Source organism: Amblyomma maculatum, chromosome 1 (genome assembly GCF_055883805.1).
Source record: "Amblyomma maculatum isolate TAMU_Amacu chromosome 1, ASM5588380v1, whole genome shotgun sequence".
Classification (NCBI taxonomy): Eukaryota; Metazoa; Arthropoda; class Arachnida; order Ixodida; family Ixodidae; genus Amblyomma; species Amblyomma maculatum.
The window spans coordinates 411,421,794-411,443,288 of record NC_139344.1 but is presented as its reverse complement, the minus strand read 5'-3'; the positions used below and the strand labels follow the sequence as shown (position 1 = coordinate 411,443,288).

The 21,495-nt window shown below is 47.6% G+C and overlaps 2 protein-coding genes across 5 annotated transcripts in view; one reads left to right on the top strand and one right to left on the bottom strand.

Annotated features, from left to right (window-relative positions):
• Positions 1–21,495, bottom strand: part of LOC146208938 (tubulin beta-1 chain-like) — a 63,899-nt gene that overhangs the window by 31,547 nt on the left and 10,857 nt on the right. Inside the window, exons 2-3 of one of the 4 annotated variants that reach the window (XM_084596597.1) lie at positions 21,150–21,182; positions 16,147–16,229 (exon numbers count right to left, since the gene is read on the bottom strand). The exons of 1 other annotated variant lie outside the window; for it this stretch is intronic. The gene's annotated coding sequence lies outside the window, so the exon portion shown is untranslated. Of the gene's footprint in view, positions 1–16,146; positions 16,230–21,149; positions 21,206–21,495 lie in introns of those variants that run through there. 2 more of the 4 variants (XM_084596590.1, XM_084596600.1) reach the window with 2 other exon arrangements.
• LOC146208939 (tubulin beta-1 chain-like) lies at positions 8,177–19,916 on the top strand. The gene is made up of 7 exons (XM_084596579.1): positions 8,177–8,281; positions 9,050–9,158; positions 12,663–12,773; positions 17,984–18,228; positions 18,571–18,770; positions 19,206–19,642; positions 19,718–19,916. Exons 1-7 carry the CDS (start codon positions 8,225–8,227, stop codon positions 19,885–19,887), a joined length of 1,329 nt encoding a protein of 442 aa, XP_084452705.1. The 5' UTR covers positions 8,177–8,224; the 3' UTR covers positions 19,888–19,916.

The window sequence follows — 21,495 nt, the reverse complement described above, 5'->3', positions numbered from 1 at the left end:
GCGGCGTTGAGGACGCTGCAGGCGTTGTGCCAGTTTCTGTGCGTTGTCAATGCGACCACAACTATAGCGGGGCGAAGGGAGTGGTGGGAGGCATCTGTGTATGTAACAGATGCCTCGTGCCAACGGAGTTGCGATAACCTGTTAAGCCTTTTTGAAATTCTTGCAGGTTTTTTTTCATCAAAATAATGATTGTTTATTTTATATCACAATTTTCATATCTGCATTCTTATAATTCCTTACAGTCGCGCTTTGCGACAAGCGTAAGCTTTTAATTGAGTTTGTGGGCAACACCCCACCTTGTCCAATCCCCCATGGGGGGTACGTGCAATTTTTCAAGAGGCCAACAACAATAGCCATAGTCCGCCACCGAAGCGGCGGCGGGTGCCTGCAGATTTTGCAGTGCTCTCGAAATGTTTAGTGCTGCAGCACTATCACCCGGATTCTCACAGAAACCCATGTCTCAAAGCCCTTCTGAGGCACTTCAAGTGTCCACAAAAACAAGTGAGACAAATAATGTGTTTTTTCTGTCCTGCAAACTAATTACAGAACGCCGATGTCAGCGTACGTTAAAGGTCAACTCCGGTGGTTTTTCCATCATTCTGTGTTTTTGGTTGAATTAAAATCTTCGGCACGTCCTGACTCGAACACAAAAAACCGTTTTTCGAAATTCCAATTAGAAGTATTTTTAAAAAGAAAGAACAGCAAATCGAAACCGAAACTGCTTTCACGGCCAGAAATGACGTCCCAGGTGACGAAATGGTGACGTCACACTCAGTATTAGAGAAACACTCGTACGTGCGTTGGATGGTGAAAATAAAGCATGGAAATCGTGAAGCATTGCATAAAATGTCTGAGGTAGTTCAATATAAGCCTCAAAATTTCATAATCATGCGGGAAGTGGACAGTAACGCCGGTATACTGTTTGTGACGTCAGAAACTCAGTGTTGCCGGCAGAAATAGTCTCAATTTAAGCCATGAAAACAGCATATTTTAAAGTCGTGTTGCGCGTGAACGGATTATTGTACTGCGCCCAAATTTTGTAGAATGCGTCAGGACGGAGAGGAGAATCTACAGTAAAATTTTTATTAGAATATTCGAATGTCAAAAAACCTCCGGAGTTGCCCTTTAAAGATCCCCAGATAGTCAAATTACTCCGTAGCCCTCCACTGCGGCTCCCCTTTCTCTTTTTTCACTTTCACTCCCACCTCCCTCCCTTCCCTTACGGCGCGGTTCAGGTGTCCAGACATGCGCCTTTCTCTTCCTGTGAACCAATTATTATTATTAACGCCGGTGAACTTGGGTGTGTTCAACGGAATGCTGGTGGTGTTCTTGAAGAGGCGCGCGATCAATTAAAGCTATCGCTAAAAAATATGATCTCTTAGATGTCTCTTAATGGGCTAATGGCGAGAGCCTACCCTTCCGCTCATAATTTGCCACTCATCGTTTGCCTCTTATCGGCATTTGTTGCAGTGCTACATATAATTGGTTTACAGAAAAATAAAGGTACAGTATCTGCCACACTTTTTCTGGCAAGTGTGAATTTCGAAGGCACACCATCGCTCCTGTCGCATGGAGTTCCTTGTGCTTTTAAGTGTGACATTGTAGATGTCAGGAATGCTCGACAATAATTAATCTCATGGAATCTCGCGTAATATGGCCAATCACGTGCCCAACTCTCGCGCACGGGATTTCGTTTTATGAGACTAGGAAGGCTTTGGCCTTACTGAAAGCATATGCAATGCGTTGTCTGGAAGCATGGCCACCTGATTAACACAAGAAAATATAGTTTAATAACTGATACAACTACGACGTTACCCACATTTAAATTTTAGTATTTATGCTGACGACATTACACTATGGATCAGCCGGGGTAGCGATGCCGCAATTGAACACACGCTACAAGAGGCGGTGGACACAATCGTGCGGTTTGTAGCAGAACGTTAACTTACATGCTCGCCGGAAAAATCACAACTTTTCATTTACAATCCATGGTGCCTGCGGAATGAACGTAAAATGGATGTACAGATTCCGGTACAAGGACATCAAGTTCCCCAGGTATCGCAGATCCGTATACTAGGTCTCCTTCTCCAAGATAATGGCTACAACGGAGAAACTATTAAGAGGATTGAGCGGCATGTATCTCAAACAGTTAGCCTCATCCGCCGAGTTTCGAGTAAAGGCAGAGGGCTAAAGGAAAAGAATCTTCTGCGCATAATCCAGGCATTTATCATTAGTCGAATCAGCTATTCTACGCCATACTTACCCCTTAAGGCAGCAGAACGACAGAAATTAGAGAGCCTCATCAGCACCAGTATTAAAAGAGCCCTTGGACTCCCGCGCTGTACTTCCACCGCTAGCCTCCTGCAACTCCATTCTAGAAAAACTGGGCATCGACACTTGGGGAGGCGCTCAAACAAAATCTGAAATAGACATGGCTGTACGGAACAGGCTATGGATACCTCCGCTGCCAAAAAACATGCATCCCGAACACCATATGGAGCGTCGGGAAAAAAGAGCTCAAATGCTCAGTAAGAAATTTAGCCGCTTGCCGCCGGAGGAAGTAGCCTTTGTAGATGCTGCCGGAGGGGCAAGCCCCTTTATGGTTGCAGCGGTATCGAATGGGTCGGGTAGACCGATCACCGCGGTCACCCTGAAAACTAGATCTCCTCAGGCAGCTGAGGAAGTGGCTGTAGCTCTCGCCTACGCCCAGACAAAGGCGCGTTTCGTGATCTGCGACAGCAAAGCTGCCGATACGAAATTACAGTCGTGGGTTGATTGCTCCCCAGGCAATTCGAATATTACACCAGTCACCAATCTCGCGAACTATGCAGCTGATTTGGACTCCAGCGCACACTGGCGTTCCCGGCAACGAATTCGCCCATGCCATGGCTCGAGGGCTCTACCACCGAGCCGGCGGCAGAGAAGGGGGGGGGGGGGGGGGGGCTTGGAGCGTGGAGCATAAAGTGTGCCAAATCTTACGCAGAAATTCTGCAGCATTGTAGACTCAGTAGACGGGTGGCTGCAGCGCCAGCCCCTACCCTAAATTGCAGGCAAGCCGTCTCCTGGCGTCGCCTTCAGACTGGGACATTCCCACACCCGCTCCTGGTGAGCCATATGCTCCCAGGAGAAAGATCTGAATTCTGTGCAAACTGTGACTCGAGAGGAATTCTCGAACACATCCTCTGGGACTGCCCCTTTTTTCCCGGGAGGGGTCTAAATCTGACGCCGCAACTCTAGGAGATCATGCTGTGCTGCTCGGACCCTGGGCTCCAGCTGGCCTGGGACGCCGCCGGCCAACAACATCTGCCGGCCTGCGTTTCAGGCGGGGCACCCGCCATCCATCCCAAGCGACGGAGGGCCGGAGCCTCTTCATCCGCTGGAATAAATAAAAAGTTCTGCTCTCTCTCTTAATACCTGAGACACAGTAAACACAATCCCGTCAAAATGCCCTGCTGCTGCACGATATTTCGTAATCAACTGAGTTAAATCACCTGTATTTTTCAGTTCAGTTTCATGGAGTTTAATGCTTCAAAGCGACATCGGTCACGATGGACTCCGTACGTAGTTATGAACCCAGGATAATTTGGCCACGTTTGGTTCTCTCACGTGCGCTGGCATAATTTCGCCTCCATCGAAAAACGGCTGCCAGACCCGGGATCAGCCTGTGTTACTTTCGAGCTCAAGTTCGTCGCTTTCGTTTTGTTTATAACCGCGCCTTCACTATAGCTTCGAGAGTCTGAGTTTGATAGCCTTTGTGTGTGTCGGGGCTTCTGGGACACCAATTTTGAGGTAAGCGCAGTATATTACAAGATACCTTTACGCATGTGTTGATGCGGATGACCCTTTTTAATAAGTGGGAAATTTTATTTTCTTATGTTTTTTCTGCACTCACAGATAGTAGTTAAAAGTGCCAGCATTTGGAGTCTTGGACTAATGACCCTTCAAAACCTATTCCACTTGAGTGAGTGAGAAGACTTTATTTACACCGAGATGGACCTCGAGGCAGGGGCTCAGACAGGGGGAGGGTCTCCTTGCCGGCTCTCCTGCGCCGTGGCCGCAGATAAGGTCTTTGAGTAAGCCTCCTCCGCGAGTCGTAGGACGATCTTTTGTTCATCCACATTTGGGCTGCGGATGTAGGACTCCCAGGTAATTTGATCAAGGGGATGAGTTTCTTTAGCTCCTGGAGAATCGAGGCATTGCCAGATTAGGCGATTTTGACTCAGAAGTACGTTGCAGAGATTGCAAGCCTCTGGGTCCTCTGTCAACTCATTATGCAGATTAACACGAGGAAAGAAACGATTGGCCTGAATTTTTCGCCAGGCCCTGCATTCTGAGGGTATTAGGGACATATCTGGTGGTGGATAGATCCTTCTGTTTAGTCTGGGAGTCCCAGAGAGCTCCTTGTAGGTGATGAGGGGTCTTTGTCTTCGGGTAGCGGGGTATCCGCTCGGGTGTATACATCTCGAGCGAGGTGATGGGCAGCCTCATTGACTGGTAGACCCTCGTGAGCTGGAACCCAGATGACTGAAACCTCCCGGTTTAGCGGGACTCAGTAGACTGACCGCCTGCTTGGAAATTAGGCCGTTGCCGAAGTTCCTAACAACCGCCTTATCTGAAAAGATAGTTCTGGCTTTAGTGCCTGTACATGCTAGCTCTATCACAGCCTCTTCAGCTATTAAAGCCTTACGCGTATTAACGGATCCATTTACTTTCTGGGAGTGGTTTCCATCTACCATTGCTATGACCGCGGCAACTTCTAGCCCGCAGGCAGCATCGCAATAGGCTGATTCCTCAGGAGGGTCGTTTATTAGTCGTGAATAAATTTAGCTCTATGCTGTCTTCGTTCCTTGCCATGAATCGGGTGCATAATCTTAGGGATCGGTGCAATTTTGAATAGTTTCCGCGTCTCAAGCTCCAGGAGTTCAGCGACATAGGTGAGCAACCTGCTCCACTTCACTTCTTTGAAAATAAAATTATGAATACGCGCCTTTTTGCTATTTTGCTCCTTTTTTCTTTCATTGTACTCCACTGCAGGGCTCTCACACACGCTATACTATATCGTCGAGAATTACGCGGCTTTGTTTCACTGATTTATTCGTATTTTCTGAACTGCCTTTAAAGAAACCTCATTGTCAAGTTTCACTGCATTTGGATCCTCCCCTAAGTTGATAATATATTAAACGTAACTGAGTCAGAGGAAAGAAAAGGCGCTGTATCTGTCAGGCTTGTCCTGTGGACACCTGACCCGCGCCCAACGTTGTCCGCTCCTCAAGCCAAGGGCGAAAGGTGGGAGTGAAAGCGGAAAGAGAGAAAGGGGTACAGAGGTAGATGGAGCATATGGACAACTCTTCGTTTCGCCTCCATCGAAACGCAGCCGCCGGCGGTGGAGATCGAGACATTCATCCAGGTGTGTCATGCCAGAAGAGCGATTTGAAGGAGTCCAAAATGACTTACACTACGATAAGTGAAAATGCCAGTTTGGTGTGTGTGTGTATGTGTGTGCTGACTGACCGACATACTCAGTGCGTGTGAACGCTAAAGGAACACGGGAGCAAGAAACGTTGTAGTGTGCACAACACAGTGCGATAATGTAGATTGTGAGAAGCACTTGTTTGAACAATTGTTGTTGTTGTGCCTGTAAGAAGAATGAAAAGAAAATGCATGGACCTGCTACTGGCTCTGTAGCTGAGCCACCTCTGCTGCCACGCGCAGACAGAAGAGAAAATAGAGAAGAAAGAAAAGGGAGAGGGAGAGAAAGACGCGCCGCAACAGCACCCGTCGTCCACCACCGAAGCTGTGGCGGGTGCAATGACGGCCTATATCAGATAAAAATTCGGTGGCAGGCAATCCCCCGCCGCAATCAGCGGTGTCCTACCTGCCCCAGCCCTATCAGGGGAGGACTCCGGCACAGTAGCTGGTCATCTTTACCACTGCACGATCGCGGCGGGGCCTAATTTGATGCCTTTATTTCAAGAATCTTGAATCATTTGTCACCAGGTGACACTGCGCAGAGGACCCTACCGCTGGGAGAAAGGAATAGCGTTTTCTCCGGAAACGAGGAGGGTTTGGCTAGCCTCAGACAAGCCGACGGACCAGTTGGCCTCGGTTACCCAGGACCATGACAGTCTCGACGCTTATGCTGCATTTTATTGGTTTTTTTCCTCCTGCTGCTTCCTTCGACTTAAATGTGTAATATAATAGTAATCTTCCTCCACTGCCCGCACGAGGCGGTTGTGACTCGGCGGGAGCTTGTCAATAATCCTGTGTATCTTCTTTTTCTTCCTCCCTTCAGTTGTAATACAACGATCTGTTACGGCATCTCTCAATGCACATCTCCATTTGAGACATGAAAGCCTTCACATTGGAATCATTTCTTACCTCGTATTTATTCGAAAGTATATTCTAGAGAAAATATAAACTGTAGAATAACGGCTACGGTATTGCTTAGCAAGAACAATTCAGTGAAAAGCTGTCCCTGCGGCGATGTTACCACTCCTGCCCGTCTTGGCGAGCATGCTGTTCAACCATTTGCTCTCATTTAGCAGTCAGTGGCCCAGTCAATTGTCCAGGCACCACGGAGAAGGGAAGAGCGAGGTCAAATGACCCTCGATTCCAGAACACCAGCGTTGTTCTGGTCATCTCTTCGAGGCGCTAGCAACGTCTTCGAGTTCCGCTTCACGTTCGGCTCGATTCTGATATGGCTAACGCTTCTTACACTGTAGAAACCACCTAATATTGACTGCTGAATGCGGGTGATCCGACAGTCCATTACCGTCTACGTAATGCGACCCTGGCGACTTCAGCCGAACATTCACGTTATTTCATATCTTCTTTTCCCATTCCTCTCAGAGACCTGGAAAGATATGTATTTGATATGCTGCTTTTACCTCAGAAGTTCAACGCTATTTGGTGGAGAGCAACCAGACAGTGACCATCTCCAATGGACTCGTTCCTTCAGCAAAGCAATTCTTGACCACTTCCTGGATTTACTGCTACTAATGCTTCCCCCCTTCTCGGAGTAGACTTGGGAAGCTGCAACTGTCAGCTCGCAACTGGTTAACAACCGTTTTGTATACCAAGCCAAGGCAGCAGCAACCAGTACTCGAGCCCCGAACTAATGGCCCACACCGTCTTCAACAACTGTTCTCTATTTTCCCATAAACACTTTCACCAACAGCTCTATGGTGAATGCAATGCACGCTCCACACGCTTTCCAATCTGAACTGCAAAGATGAAGCCATAGAGAGCGCAGCCAACCTTAAATGACGTGGTATTGCGGCAACGCCACCAGAACCTACAATTACTATAGAAGTACATCTCAACTATAAGTTAAATATTCTGTTGGCTGGTTTATAAGATACAACGTCAAAAACGACTCAGCTCAGCTTATGGGAGGGGCCGTAGCTGAGGACTCCGAAAATTTCTACCGCCCATGTTTCTTATTTATTTTTCTTTTCAATATCTCAAATGCCCCTGTGAAGGGATTTTATATGACGGGTGGGCCTTAGGTGCCATCGCACTCAACTGTCAGCGCACAGTACTACAGGGGCGACTTTCTTTTCACATCCTTCGAATAGCGGTCTACGACGGGATTAAACCTGCGTCCATGTGTTCTATTCATGAATAGCGTTCTCGCCAATGAGCCACCGTGGCGAATCTCAAGAAATGGCTGCAGGCTCATGGGCAGAGCTCACGCAGCGGTGTAGATGGGTTGCGTTGCTCTACAACCTATGCTCAAGCCTAGAGCTCTTGGCGCAGAAAAGGCAGAATATTTAGCGCCATCACCATAGCAAGAAGCACGAAAAAGAAACAGAAGCGAAGAAAGTGAAAAGCGAAAGAGAAAAGGAGCGTCTACTGAGACGCGCCTAGACCACGTTCGTCCCTTGCAGGTACGTGGGATCACCCCATTCGTCCAAATGCTTTTTTGAAACAAAAAATAGTTCGGATTCCGTTACGCATTCGCTTCGTATTTCATTCCTTATACGGGAAGTAAAGATTTCGGGTTCGTGTTCGCAATAGCGTTTAACATACAGAAAAACAAGCTGGAGACCAATTTTGGCTCCATTTGGTACAGGATCCAACGCTAGCGAGCGCGGAAGAAATGTGAAAAAGTGGTGCTGCGGCGCGGCTATAAATATTCGGCTCCTGCAATGAGCTGGCATTCGGCGTTGGAAGAGCAAGCGAGTCGTCTACTTTTCGTGCGGAGACATCGACGTACCACGTCATGCGGGAGATCGTGCACGTTCAAGTTGGCCAGTGTGGCAACCAAATCGGCGCCAAAGTAAGTGTGAACCAGTTCCGTAGCAACACGAACTATTTCTTCGGAGTTGATTACCTGCTGCAGGATTATGCCGCCTAAGGGTTCCTCTTACGTTTTGGCGTTGTGTACGCGTGGGAATATTTTCAGAAATGCCGTTGCAAACTACCGATGGCAATGCTGTGATCTAAACGTGATTGTTGTGATTGACGTGGCTTGTTTGAGCGTGGATGTCACGCCGAAGCGCGCTACATCTCCCATGCTTGTTCGCTGCTCTCTGTAGGTGTTTTGACGACTGCTTGCGTTAGGCCAGCTCTGGAACAGGAGGTAATATTGACGCTTTCGGTGTTTTCACCTAAGTAATATGCTAGCTGCTATAGAGCAACTTCCTTCAATTTAAACATGTTACATATTCTGTCATCAGGCCATCACATCATTTTACGTCTGTCATATTTGAAGTTCCGATTATATTTCCAGATATTACACTTACCTTGTTTCTTTTTTACATAGTATTCATGACATATCGCCATTCATATTAATCGTCAATGTCCGTCTCTGGCGCTCTCTAGCCTCAGATACCGTTGCATCAATAACATTATCAAATATTATTGCTGTCAACGCTTCGTGAGATGCGAGCGCCTTTTCGCATCTGAACTCATTGCCATACCGGGAAAAACTAGTGCACTGACGGTAATGCATTCCATTTCGTTTTGCGACGCGCGGAGCGGCTTGTGGTGGTCATTGTTTTTCTGTGTCACGTCATGCCAGCTATGAAATCTGCCCTTCTCGCAGTTTTGGGAAGTCATATCTGATGAGCACGGAATCGATCCGTCTGGTTCGTATTATGGAGACTCCGACCTGCAGCTGGAGCGCATAAATGTCTATTACAACGAAGCATCCGGTAAGTTCCTTTCTCCGCTGATTGCTTCATCGCTTTATTGAATCAGCTCAATCACACGTGCTCCCTCCACTACGGCGGCTCTCTTAAACCTGGGTCGCTTAGGAGTGTTAACCCTAACTTACCCTAACTTTTTACGCCCATATTTTGCGTCTATGGTTAGGCTTCAGCAGTATCATAATCATCATCATCAGCCTGATTATACCCACTGCAAGGCGAAGGCTTCTCCCATATTTCTCCACTTAACCCGTTTCTGTGCTAGCTGCATCACTTGACCCCTGCGAACTGCTTAATCTCATCCGCCCACCTAACTTTCTGCCACCCCCTGCTACGCTTTCCTTCCCTTGGAATCCAGTTTGTTACCCTCAGCGACCATCGGTTATCCCCTCTTCGCACAACATGTCCTGCCCAAGTCCATTTCTTCCTCTTAATTTCTACTAGAATGTCGGTAACTTGAGTTATTTCTCTGAACCACTCTGCACGCTTTCTATCTCTTAATGTCCTTAAAGGTCCCCTGAAAGGGGTCACAAAGAAGGGTAAACAACGCCATAACACTGATAGTTATTGAACCACCCATCATTCTCCCGCAAAAATTTTCGATCTAGCTTCTGCAACACCACAGATATCGGCGATTAAAAATGACCCAATTTTCCCTCTCAACTCGGACGCCGAATGGAGCTATAAAAAAAAAAACAAAGAATACAAGCAAGTTCAAAGCTCCGCCCAGACATACGTCACTTCGACGAACTTCCGGTTGCCGCGCGCTCGCGCACGCCTGAGGAGTTCGCCAGTTCGCGCAGCGACGGTTAGTGTAACCGCGAACCTGTGGTTATCCTATGTCACACGGCGGACCAAACCATGGTTGCACCACTAACCGCGGTTACCGCAAACCGAGCTTGACGACCTCGGTTTGCATCGTTAATCGAGGTTATGACGGCGTCTGTTGACGGAAGCTACTCGTCGGCGCCCGAGTGCGCGAAACGTACGAGCGGGTCTGCTTCACAAAGTTATTCATTTGCCCACTGTATCACGCGATGTATAGATTATGGTGCCGCCCGACGTCTTCGATTACGGCCGACAGCGCAGCGACTGCGTACTGAAGTCTTGTCTTGCCTACAGTACCGTTTGAACGGCTTGTTGCTGAGCAGAACGTCAAAAAATACGCGGCCTTAGCTATGACAGCACACGAGTTTGCAACGCTTGCAGCACGGGATGCCGCAAGCAGGCTGAGGTACGTTACACAATTACCGCGGGGGTGGAACGTGCGAGCGCGGCGAACGACGGTGCCGTGCGTTACCGTCCCTAGTCGTCGCTAGGCCTAAATTGTTTCGCTTCGAAGCCGCGGCGGTCGACGCTTTGGAACATGATCAACGCTGTCGTAAATCGTCTACTTATGAGACTGCCTTATAGTGATTCCTATCCTGCCATAGTAAAATAATTATAGGATTAACTCTGCCGACGCATTAATCGCAGAGCTAGTACGAGCAGATCGGATCAGCCGAAATGCACCAGCGGCAGCTGGCTTGAGCAGAAACTAGCTTGTATCACGGCTATCGCTGTTACCAGCAATTTGCTGCTGGTCAGCGATCCTCACGAGGGCTTCATACTTGATATTCGGCTCAGTATTCCAGACGCCAACAAATTTTAGCACTCTTTATTTCGGACATCGGTGCTAACGATCCGCCGTGTCGTTCGCGAACGGTATGCGGGAGGAGGGGCCACAGCGGCGGTGTTTACGGCGGTCGAGGAGATGCTGCCATCGTGCGGTGCTTGACCGTGCTGTTGACGCCTCGTCGGACGACACTCCGATACTCCTGAAACCACGTTATATAAATAAGATATTTGTAAATGCAGCTTCGTTCTGCCGATCCCTGCGTCGCTTCGGTTGTTGCACTTAATGGGCAATGGCCACCTAACCGATAAGGGCGGCGAGCTGTGTAACAGCCTGCACAGAGTTCGAGCAGCGCACGAGCAGACTACTTTCGCGGCTACCGGAAGTGTGTCCGTGACGTCATGGTTGCAGTGACCGCAGCGAATGGCAGCTTCTAGCAAGCCTTGCCAGTCAACTGACCCGTGATGTCACGGATCAAGGAAATAGTTCCATGCGACATCGCCAAGCGACATTCTCTCTGCCCGCGAATTTCAAAAAACGCTGTTTTTAAAAATTAATAATAAATCGCTGGCTTTGTTCCAAGGAGTTATACTTTGCGCTAATGCTCAAAAGGATGTGTTCTACACACTGAACACGTTTATCAGTGGCTTCTTGGGGGCCGTTTCTGTGGACCTTTAATGTCTCTTAATATACTAATGCTTTCGCATTAAGACTAACACGGCGGCTCTCTTAACCTGGGTCGCTTAGGAATGTTAACCCTAACTTACCCTAACTTTTTACGCCCATATTTCGCGTCTATGGTTAGGTCTCAGCAATATCATAATGCTTTCGCATTAAGACTAACACGGCGGCTCTCTTAACCTGGGTCGCTTAGGAATGTTAACCCTAACTTACCCCAACTTTTTACGCCCATATTTTGCGTCTATGGTTTGGTCTCAGCAATAGCATAATGCTTTCGCATTAAGACTAAGCCCGAGAGCCGTAGGGTCGCGCTCAAAGCAAAACAACTATTAAGCGATGTTAGAGGCGCCGCAGGCTGATAGAGATCCTCGTTTCGGGGGTCCCTATCACATGGAGCTCTGCCGCCTGGAGTGTACTCGTACCTAGAGATTTGGCGAAACCACCTTCAAGCACGGAAGCGATGTCGGATATGGTCGAGTAGTGGCGTCGCGAAAACGTAGCAATAATAGTCCGTTCTCCTTCTCGATTTCAGTTCAGAAGTGTCGTCTTCGCCGCTTTCGCCCTCCTCTGATCGGTGCTAATGCCGGAACTGAAAGTGGTCGCAACCAAACCGACATGCGGTTCCTGCGTTTTCGCAAATCAGACGACTTGAGGTCAAGCCGAAAACGAAACTTCTGAAAACTACGCCAGGCCATTTAACAAAAAGACTTGTGCGCAGGCTCCCTACATGGTTTCGTGCAATAACTTGTTAGCTCGTTTTCATGTATAGCAGCAATGGGCATCAGAAACACGCTTTGTTCATTGCACACAGCATCCTTCTTTGCTCACAGAATACAAGGAGAATGAAGCCAGTGGTCTTGCCTCCACGGAGTAGAGAATGCGTGAAAATTGTTATGTTTATCGAATCTCTTGACATAGTTTCGATAGTTTGGGTGAAAGCAGTGATTTCGATGAAGTCCCGTGGGAATGCTTTCTCGCCTACGGACTTCGTTGCCGTTGACACAAATGATGCTTCCACATTAATTCTTTGATGCCGTTAATGTGTTCCCTAGTGCTGTTTTGACGCTTTTTGTTTTCAGTTTTCTTGCTCTATCATCTTCATTTCATGTTCGTAATGTTTCCTGTGCCACCACCTACCAGGGGATGAAGGAATCTGCCATCAAGAAATTACGGTCTGGCAATGAGTGATTGTTTTATTTTTTTTTTTTTTTTAGGGAGTAAATACGTGCCTCGAGCCGTCCTGGTCGACCTCGAACCAGGAACCATGGACGCCGTGCGCTCGGGACCATTTGGGCAGCTCTTCCGCCCGGACAACTTCGTGTTTGGTAAGTTACTGCCCCTAAGTGTTCATATGTGCTTTTGCATTTTTCTTGTTTTTCGCGAGATACCAGTGGGACAGATGGACAAACCGACGCGCGATCATTATCAGGTTTCAGCTCCCTTAGCCGCTGACCGTAGGACAACATCAACTGGTCGAAGGTTTTGATGAGGACTATATTGGACCTTTGGAAAGAGTATGAACTACTCTAATGAAGTCTTCAACTAGGGCATCATATTGTTTTTCCGATTTTAATAGTATTTTTGTTTTATTTAGCTCATGATCACAGTGCGCAGTGGACATGGCGAACTTATCATTTCTGATAACGTGATTTGCAGTGTCCGATATCCGGACAGAAAGAACCAACAGGCGCAGATCGGAGCTCAGAGTCGAATATTTACAACAGAGTGTAAGCGTGCCGATTCGAGAGCAGAGAAAAGTGGTGATGACAGCACGACCCGAAGGAAAAATGAAACTCAAACTTGTGCTGGATTTATCACCTCTCGCTGAATACGAAACAAGCACGAAATCGCAGTATGCAAAAGAACAGAAACAGTGAAGTCGGTATTGAAGTCTGTCAGGTGGCGCGATGCTTTCTTGCTCTTTGACTCACCGTTTGTCCTGTGTCGTTGCTTTGCGGAGGAGTTTAACTTGCTTCATCCACTGGAGAAGTAGAATATGGTTCAGATGTTGCTTCACTTGGTGCTGATTCTGCGCTCTCTCCAGAAGTAGTTGACTCATTGTCTGGAGGCGGGATCGAAACCCGGCCTCGGCGGCCGCTTTTCGATGGAGGCGAAAAGCAAGGTGCCCGTGTGCTGTGCGATGTCAGTGCACGTTAAGGAACCTCAGGTGGTCGAAATTTCCGGAGTCCTCCACTACAATGGAGTACTCCGGAGTACTCCACTACACCATGCATACAAAGTGAAGGGGGTGGAGAATTATCCTGCTTTTCGCTCCCCGCGTGTCTTGCTTTGCCGATTATCTGTGCTCTCTCCCTGCTTTGCGAGCGCTTTGTAAGCAACCAAATCAACATATATCCAGCGTGCGACGTCCGCGATCGACAATATGCGATTGTGCTGTCGTGACGCTGGGACTAAGTTGACCTGGCCTTCACTTGGTAGCGTGCAGAGACTCGGGGTTGATGAAGGATTGAATCTTCAAAGTTGGTGAAATATATACAAGCAGGATTAATGGCACTTTGAGAAAACTTATTTACATGAAAAAGAAGGATATATCAGCAAAATGGCAAGCGTTAAGAGTTCATAGCGAGAGGCGTCTGGATGAGCCGTTTACCCAGGGCTCAGAGCCTCATTTCGTGCTCTGCAACGTCCTTAAAACCCCCTATGTCCAGCCCCTCTCTGAAGATGCTGACCAACCAGTTCCAGGGCACGCCCCTCAGATATCGGCATCCAATCGAACACATCACTGCACTGATGGTCTGAGGCACTGACTGGTCCGGTATTGTTTTGTTGGGCGTGGTCACTTGTTGGCGGGTAGAGCTTGGGAACGGCGAGGAGGTACATTTCTATTCTTCAGCAAAGATCCGCTATGGTGGCCTTGGCAAGTGGATTTCCTTCTCAGAAACCCAATTGCACGTGCGCGCCACATACTGCTCCCAGCATTGTCCCTTTTGGACAATTGCAAATCTTTCCTGCATTCCCGGGAAATCCTCTAATGGCCGTATTCGTCATGCTCCTTTCTTGTCCTGCACGTCAGCGGACGTGTCACTCTGTAGTCTCCTTTGGACAGTAGGCATTCCTCACTGGACGATAGGGCTTCTCGACGGGAAGGGTGAACAATTGAACCAAAGCACATCCGGCTATTTCTCACAGGGCGACGTTTCTTTGTATTTTTCTTGACGTTCCCTTAATAGGGCCAGTTTGGCATTTGCAGGGTCTCGACAAAGCAAAACAGGCTCAAACAAAAGGATTCATGGAAACAGGCTCACTTAGAGCCCTTGCACCAACAGCACATATCCATGCCCACAGGCGAACAATAGAGCGCGCAAGTGCGGACCATGCACGGTCATAACAGTGCCCTACGACCAATAAAATATCTAGGAACGAGACCTTTTTTTTTCTTGGGGGGTGGGGAGGTGTATTACTTACGAAGCATTACTTCGCTATGTTCACAAATTTCTGTCCGCAGACCGTGCCCGCAGAATGTGCCCGCAGCAGTTGTGAGTAATTGAGAAGTGGTAGAGGTTAATAAGTGGTATCAGTCGATAGAGGGTGACGTAATGTTGTGGCCGAAAAAATAGTTATGCCAATAGGGTAATTAGGCAATCAATTAGAATAACTAGTTCACAGGAAAGAAAAGGCGCAGTATCTTCCACACTTGTTCTGTGGACACCTGACCCGTGTCGTAAGGAAATGGGCGAAAGTGGGAGTGAAAGCGGAAAGAGCGAAAGGTACAGTGGAACTATAATACAGTTCACTATAGAGAAAGGGGTGCCGTAGTCAAGGATGTGACGTCACGCAAGCGGAAGTAGAGCCGAAAAAAGGTCATAGGGATTGTTAAATCTGGGAAGACATTCCTTAGTCATTTAATCCGATAAAATCGATTATTATGCGGTGTAGCGGTTTCAAGATAGTACCACGCCATCATAATTTCCAAGCGTAAACTCGATGAAAATGAAATTGCGTTTTCAAAAGACGCAACCAGCAAATTATATACAAAAAAAAAACAGGGAAGTTGTACCGCACGTTTTCCGAAATGTAATAGCAGTAATTACCCACTGTGCTATGTTGCTACATCGAAATTGCGGCCTGCGTAGACGACCGACACTGATAGTTAGCGTGCAGGAAAAGCAACGAAAATTGTATTTCGGCAAGAATGGTTCCGAGAGACTACAAACTTTTTTCCTAGCAAAGAAGTCGCTGAAATTTGCTTGCTTATAGTTTGTAAGCAAGAACTGCACGCCTTTTTGTGTGTTCCTCCTGCAGGCTGTCGCAACAAATCAAGGGCGTCCAAACCTTGATCCGGTGTCGGCAGCGGTGCCACATGCCGACAGCGGGTCGAGGGGCAGGCATTTTACCGTTTGCAAAATCCCCTGAATCCGTTTTGCTCCGCGCAGTTCGGCAAAAATGGGACGAAGTTTCTCCACGATGTTACCTTTGGCTTAATCAAAATATTTTAAACAAAATAGGCCACAAGTAAAATTTTTTAACATTTTTCGACAGAAATTTGTTATATCGGGACAATTGGTTTTGTAAAACAATCACTATGTGCGGAGCATGATATTTCGAGTTAAACAAATCATTTGACCATATGGGCGTCTTACGGGGGATCGGAATATCTTCATTAAATCGACTTCCGTTGAATCGGGTTTTTATCGTTTATATATACTCTTCTTGGTTCACGCTAGTTCCTCTACTTACTTGTAGGCTTGGCCTTTGGATATTTTTTTTTTCTACTGTGCACTACACCAGTCTTCGCTCAATGTTTACATAAGTTCCGTTGCCTGAAAAATAACATAATAAGTATGTACGAAGCATTATGTTTCATTCCAAATCCAAAACTCTCTATAAATGCCTGGTGACCGTGAGAGTACTCAACAGCATGGCGATTAAGTGCGGTCCGGTGTCCTGCCTTGTCCCACTATAGATGTCAATCATCCTAAAACGGACGGACGGTTCCTTTTGCCTAGCGTTATGCCAGCACAGTTGCCGTCGAGAGAAATAGCTAATTAGTGATAGTGACACTGATTCTGATGACAGCGGTGACTAACTATGACGTCATTACCTAGTGACGTCATGACAGACCGTGACGGGATTACAAACTATGTCGTCACCGGAACTGACGTCATTGGCGTCATATTCGGTTATAACGCTACCAGGCGATTCACGCATCGCCCGCGCGGCATCTTTCATTTGGCGCTCCCTCGAATGCCGCACCAGACAGCAGTCATCAGCGGCGTTCCCGATAGGTTTACAGGAAAGAGAATGCCTAGTATTAGTCACAATTCTCAGCAGGCACCTTTACCGGATCGTAAGGAAAATGAGGAAGGCGGGATGAAAAGAGGTGCCGTAGAGGACGGCTCCGGACCACTCTGCAACTGAGACTTTTGTCTCATCGCACTTAAGTGCTCCAGAGTCCTGTAGAATTTTCTCTCACTATTTGTCCCATGTTGCACTGGGTGCGCCGAAATTATAGTAGCCTATCCTAGAAGAGTGCGCCTTTCACTTATGACATTTTTATGTTTACTTTGGTTTACACTCAAGCTGTTCTGGATTTAATAAGCTTCCTTCAGAAGTCCCTACAATGTACATAAGTAGAAATGTTTCAGCATTTAGGATTACTCTGTGCGTTTGACACATTCACATGTTTAACTATCTTCTTAGCGTTATGGTATTGAGTGGTCGTTATCAACTATGATATATGAAACAGAAATAGCCGTTCTGATAATGCAGTGACTTGGAAAACGTCTGATACTATTACATTAAGGTAATAAAGGTTCTGGTGCTTTGGAGGGCCCATGGCGTGTATAGGGAACAAAGGCAACAGTAAGCACAACTAAAAATTAGAGCACTGTATAGTCTGCATTGGTGTAATGCGAAAGCACGGATACTGCTGTTGGTTGCTTCTGGTTGTTCTAGTTGCTTAATTCACGTCTTGTTTGCCCATTTTAGTCTTCAAATTGCGCGCCAATCCCTTCCTGTGCCCTTTTTCGGCTCTACTTCCGGTTGCGTGACGTCACATCCTCTACCTCACATTAATTCACTTCTTGTTTACCCATTTTAGTCTTTGGTACTTTCAAGTTGCGCGCCAATCCCTTCCTATGCCCTTTTTTCGGCTCTATACTTCCAGTTGCGTGACGTCACATTCTCTACCTCATATTCTCTTCTTGTTTACCCATTTTAGTTTGGTACTTTCAAATTGCGTGCCAATCCTAATTACCTTATTCTATTTACCTAATTACCTTATTCGCCTAATTATTTTCACTGCGATAGCATTACGTCACCCTCTATCGATTGACACCACTCATTAACCTCTACCACTGCTATATTACAACTGCTGCGGACACGATTTTGCGCGCAGATTCTGCGGAAACGGCTTGCAAACACGATCTGCGGACAGAAATCTGTGAACATAGCGAAGTAATGCTCTTTTGAGGCACCCGATGGATTGGTTTCTCGTACCTGTCAGTACTGATTTATTTGACCTTTCAGTCCATTTGTTACTAAACGGATACCGCTTTCACTCCTGCCTCTTCAGGCCAAGGTGGTGCTGGAAACAACTGGGCCAAGGGTCACTACACGGAGGGGGCTGAAATGGTGGATTCGGTGCTCGATATCGTGCGCAAGGAAGCCGAAGATTGCGATTGCCTGCAAGGTTTCCAGCTCATTCACTCCTTGGGTGGTGGCACGGGATCTGGCATGGGCACACTGCTCATCTCAAAAATCCGGGAAGAGTACCCGGATCGCATCATGAACACGTACAGCGTTGTCCCATCCCCTAAGGTTTGTTTTATCACTGCCCATCATCGCCCCTCGACACTTCTTTTCCCGTGCTGTAAAGTGTTCTGCCGCCTTTCCTCCTCATGATTTCTCCTTGCCCTCCTTTTCCACCTCCCTGCTCATGCTGCCAATCTACCCTCCTCCTCGGCTCTGCTCCTGGTGTTCTTTGCTGCTGCGCACCTTCTTCCTCCTCTGTGCTGCTCGTTCGCTTGGCGTCACCCGCCTAGGCGAACGTCACTCAGTCCTGAGTGTCGAACTAAAGAAATGACATTTCTGGCTAGCATTTATTTGAACTGCCTTCATTGACCCTTAATTGATGCTTATGGTGTTAATACTTCTTTCTAGGTTTCCGACACTGTCGTCGAGCCTTACAACGCGACCCTCTCCGTGCATCAGCTTGTGGAGAATACCGACGAAACCTTCTGCATTGACAATGAAGCCCTCTATGACATTTGCTTCCGTACCCTCAAGCTGACAACTCCAACCTACGGAGACCTCAACCACTTGGTTTCAGCAACAATGTCTGGTGTCACTACGTGTCTCCGGTGAGTCTGTCTGTGTCTACTTGTGCGACGAAACGCGAACGCGGGGCTGTTAACAAGCACCTACAGTGTCTGTCATGCACGCGCATTGACATCCCACCACTATCCCCCTAGCCGATATAGTCATTCTGTTCTAAAACTTTCTGGCGGTACTTTACCGCAGAATTGCAGTCGCACAAACGGGCACTCACTGAAAAGAACTATTTGCCCGAAAGACATGCTCGCCCTTAAACAACGAAAGCGCCGCTGCCTACTGTGACGCGAGACTGTCGGCTGCGTGCTAAATAGCTCATTCCGCGTATCATAGTTCAAATTAGCGTTACTGGGACACGTACCACGTGACCCCGATATTTCACCAGGTGGCATTCAGAATTGCTTCAACTAGTTCACGTTTAAAACGAACTTCAACCAACGGTCGTTTGTTCGATTCCATCCCAGGTTTCCTGGACAGCTAAACGCTGACCTTCGCAAACTGGCAGTCAATATGGTGCCCTTTCCCCGCCTGCACTTCTTCATGCCTGGCTTTGCTCCCCTCACGGCTCGCGGCGGACAGCAGTACCGGGCTCTGACTGTGCCGGAACTAACTCAACAAATGTTCGACTCGAAGAACATGATGGCGGCTTGCGACCCGCGCCAAGGCCGTTACCTGACAGTGGCTGCTGTGTTCAGGGGCCGAATGAGCATGCGCGAAGTGGACGACCAGATGAAGAATATGCAGATGAAGCACGCCAGCCAGTTCGTCGAATGGATCCCGAACAACGTCAAGACTGCCGTCTGCGACATCCCTCCTCGTGGCCTCAAGATGTCTGCTACCTTTATCGGTAATAGCACAGCGATTCAGGAGCTCTTTAAACGCATCTCCGAACAGTTCACTGGTAAGTAGTAGTATCGCTATACGGTGCACATGACAACCGTGCTGTGATAACCAATACAAAATTATACCTCTGCAGCTATGTTCCGTCGCAAGGCCTTCTTGCACTGGTACACCGGCGAAGGAATGGACGAGATGGAGTTTTCTGAGGCAGAGTCGAACATGAACGACCTGGTTTCAGAGTATCAGCAGTACCAGGAGGCTACAGCTGAAGATGCAGACTTCGACGATGTGACTGAGGCAACATAGGCCGAATGTTGTGCAAGAGAAATCTTTTTTTTTTTTGCCCAGTGTTTCTTCATGATCAATATTTTTCGTATTGCTCTTCAATGTCTTTTATTGATAAATGGGTTTTCTTTTATTGATAAAAGTTTTCTCCGTGAGCTACGTCCGTTTAGTTTATTCTGGATCTGTAACATCATGCAGCAGCTTTCTTCCCACTCGCTCTGGCTTTCTGCAGGAAGCCTGACGAAGACAACGAGGTGTCTAAATGCGGCCGCCATATAGTATAGCCGGTGTGACCTAGTAATGCTGCAAGCCTGATACTATGTCCTGCATGGCTTTAATTGCCACACTTAGTAGCGCGACTGCAATTTTCGATAGTGTCCGCTCCTTCACTAGTGTAACACCAGAGTAAACAACTGAACACGTTTCACCGCAGAACCGCACCGTAAGGGAGACAGAGGCAATGGTTGATAAAACTATCAAAGCTATAGGAATCATAATTTTTATAGTAGGACGCGCTGAAAAACGAGGGTGGACATGAGTGGTGGCATAGTGGCATGCGCTTCAGGATAATTTCGACCGCCTCGGTATCTTAATAGGAATGCCATATCGTAGCTCACAGACGCCATTACGTTTCGTCTGCGTCTAAACGGCCGCCCAGAGTCCCGCCGCCGTGGGTCTTATTCAATTCAATCGATTCATTTCTCGACAATGATGGTGCGACATCCACTGCGGGTGTACGAACCCTGTTCAGTCATGATGTTCAGACCACTCCCCGCCGGGGTGACGCAGTGGTTAGGGCGCTCGGCTACTGTTCCCAAGGACGCGGGAACGAATCCCGTCCTTGGCAGCAGCTTTTCAATGGAGGCGAAAAGCAAGGCGCCCGTGTGCTGTGCGATGTCAATGCAGGTTAAAGAACCCCAGAATTTCCGGACTCCTCCAATACGGCGTCTCTCATAGCCTAAGTCGCTTTGGGACGTTAAACCCCACAAACCAAACCAAACATAAAAGACCACTGATTAAGCGAGTGCCGAAGTGAATAGACGCGAAAGAAGTTCCGCAAGTGAACCGGCAAATGGGAACCAATATTTTGATGTTATGCTCATTACGGCGGCGATTAAGTGTGCCCGGTCCCATTTTCTTTTATGCGTCGGTCGCAGAGGGAATCTCATCTCCTTGCCCCTGGTCCTCGTGCTCACCCCTTTCCGCGTGATGGATGGAGCTCTCCTCTGGTTACCGGGGTGACCTTAAAGACGCAACGTCCGCACTCTCTCAGTGCCACTTACCTTACGGTTCTCCCACGAGGTTCCTGTTAAAAGCTATGCGCCGCAGCTCAGCCAGCAAAAAGAAAAAAAGAAAAAAACATCGTAAGGATACGACTCACTTTTACGTCGAGAAGCTGGCGCCATTGGGCGTATGCGTAACATATTTCTTAAACGTACGCATAACGATATGTTCCAGAAAATCATCCTAGTAATCCACAAACATACGTTCGATGCCGGTGTTTCTACATAGCCGGTAAGTTGTCTTCCATCGGAAGAGTGTGTATATCCCTCTCTTGTAACCAAATATTTATAGCAACTAACTTGGTACGCCGTTCAAAATGCTTTTCTTTCAGCTTTTCTTTCAACT

Coding starts and splice junctions, on each gene's coding strand:
- LOC146208939 (XM_084596579.1), top strand. CDS start 8,225: ATGCGGGAGATCGTGCACGTTCAAGTTGGCCAGTGTGGCAACCAAATC. Junction 18,229..18,570: donor GCGTTGTCCCATCCCCTAAG/GTTTGTTTTATC, acceptor ACTTCTTTCTAG/GTTTCCGACACTGTCGTCGA. Junction 19,643..19,717: donor CATCTCCGAACAGTTCACTG/GTAAGTAGTAGT, acceptor ATACCTCTGCAG/CTATGTTCCGTCGCAAGGCC.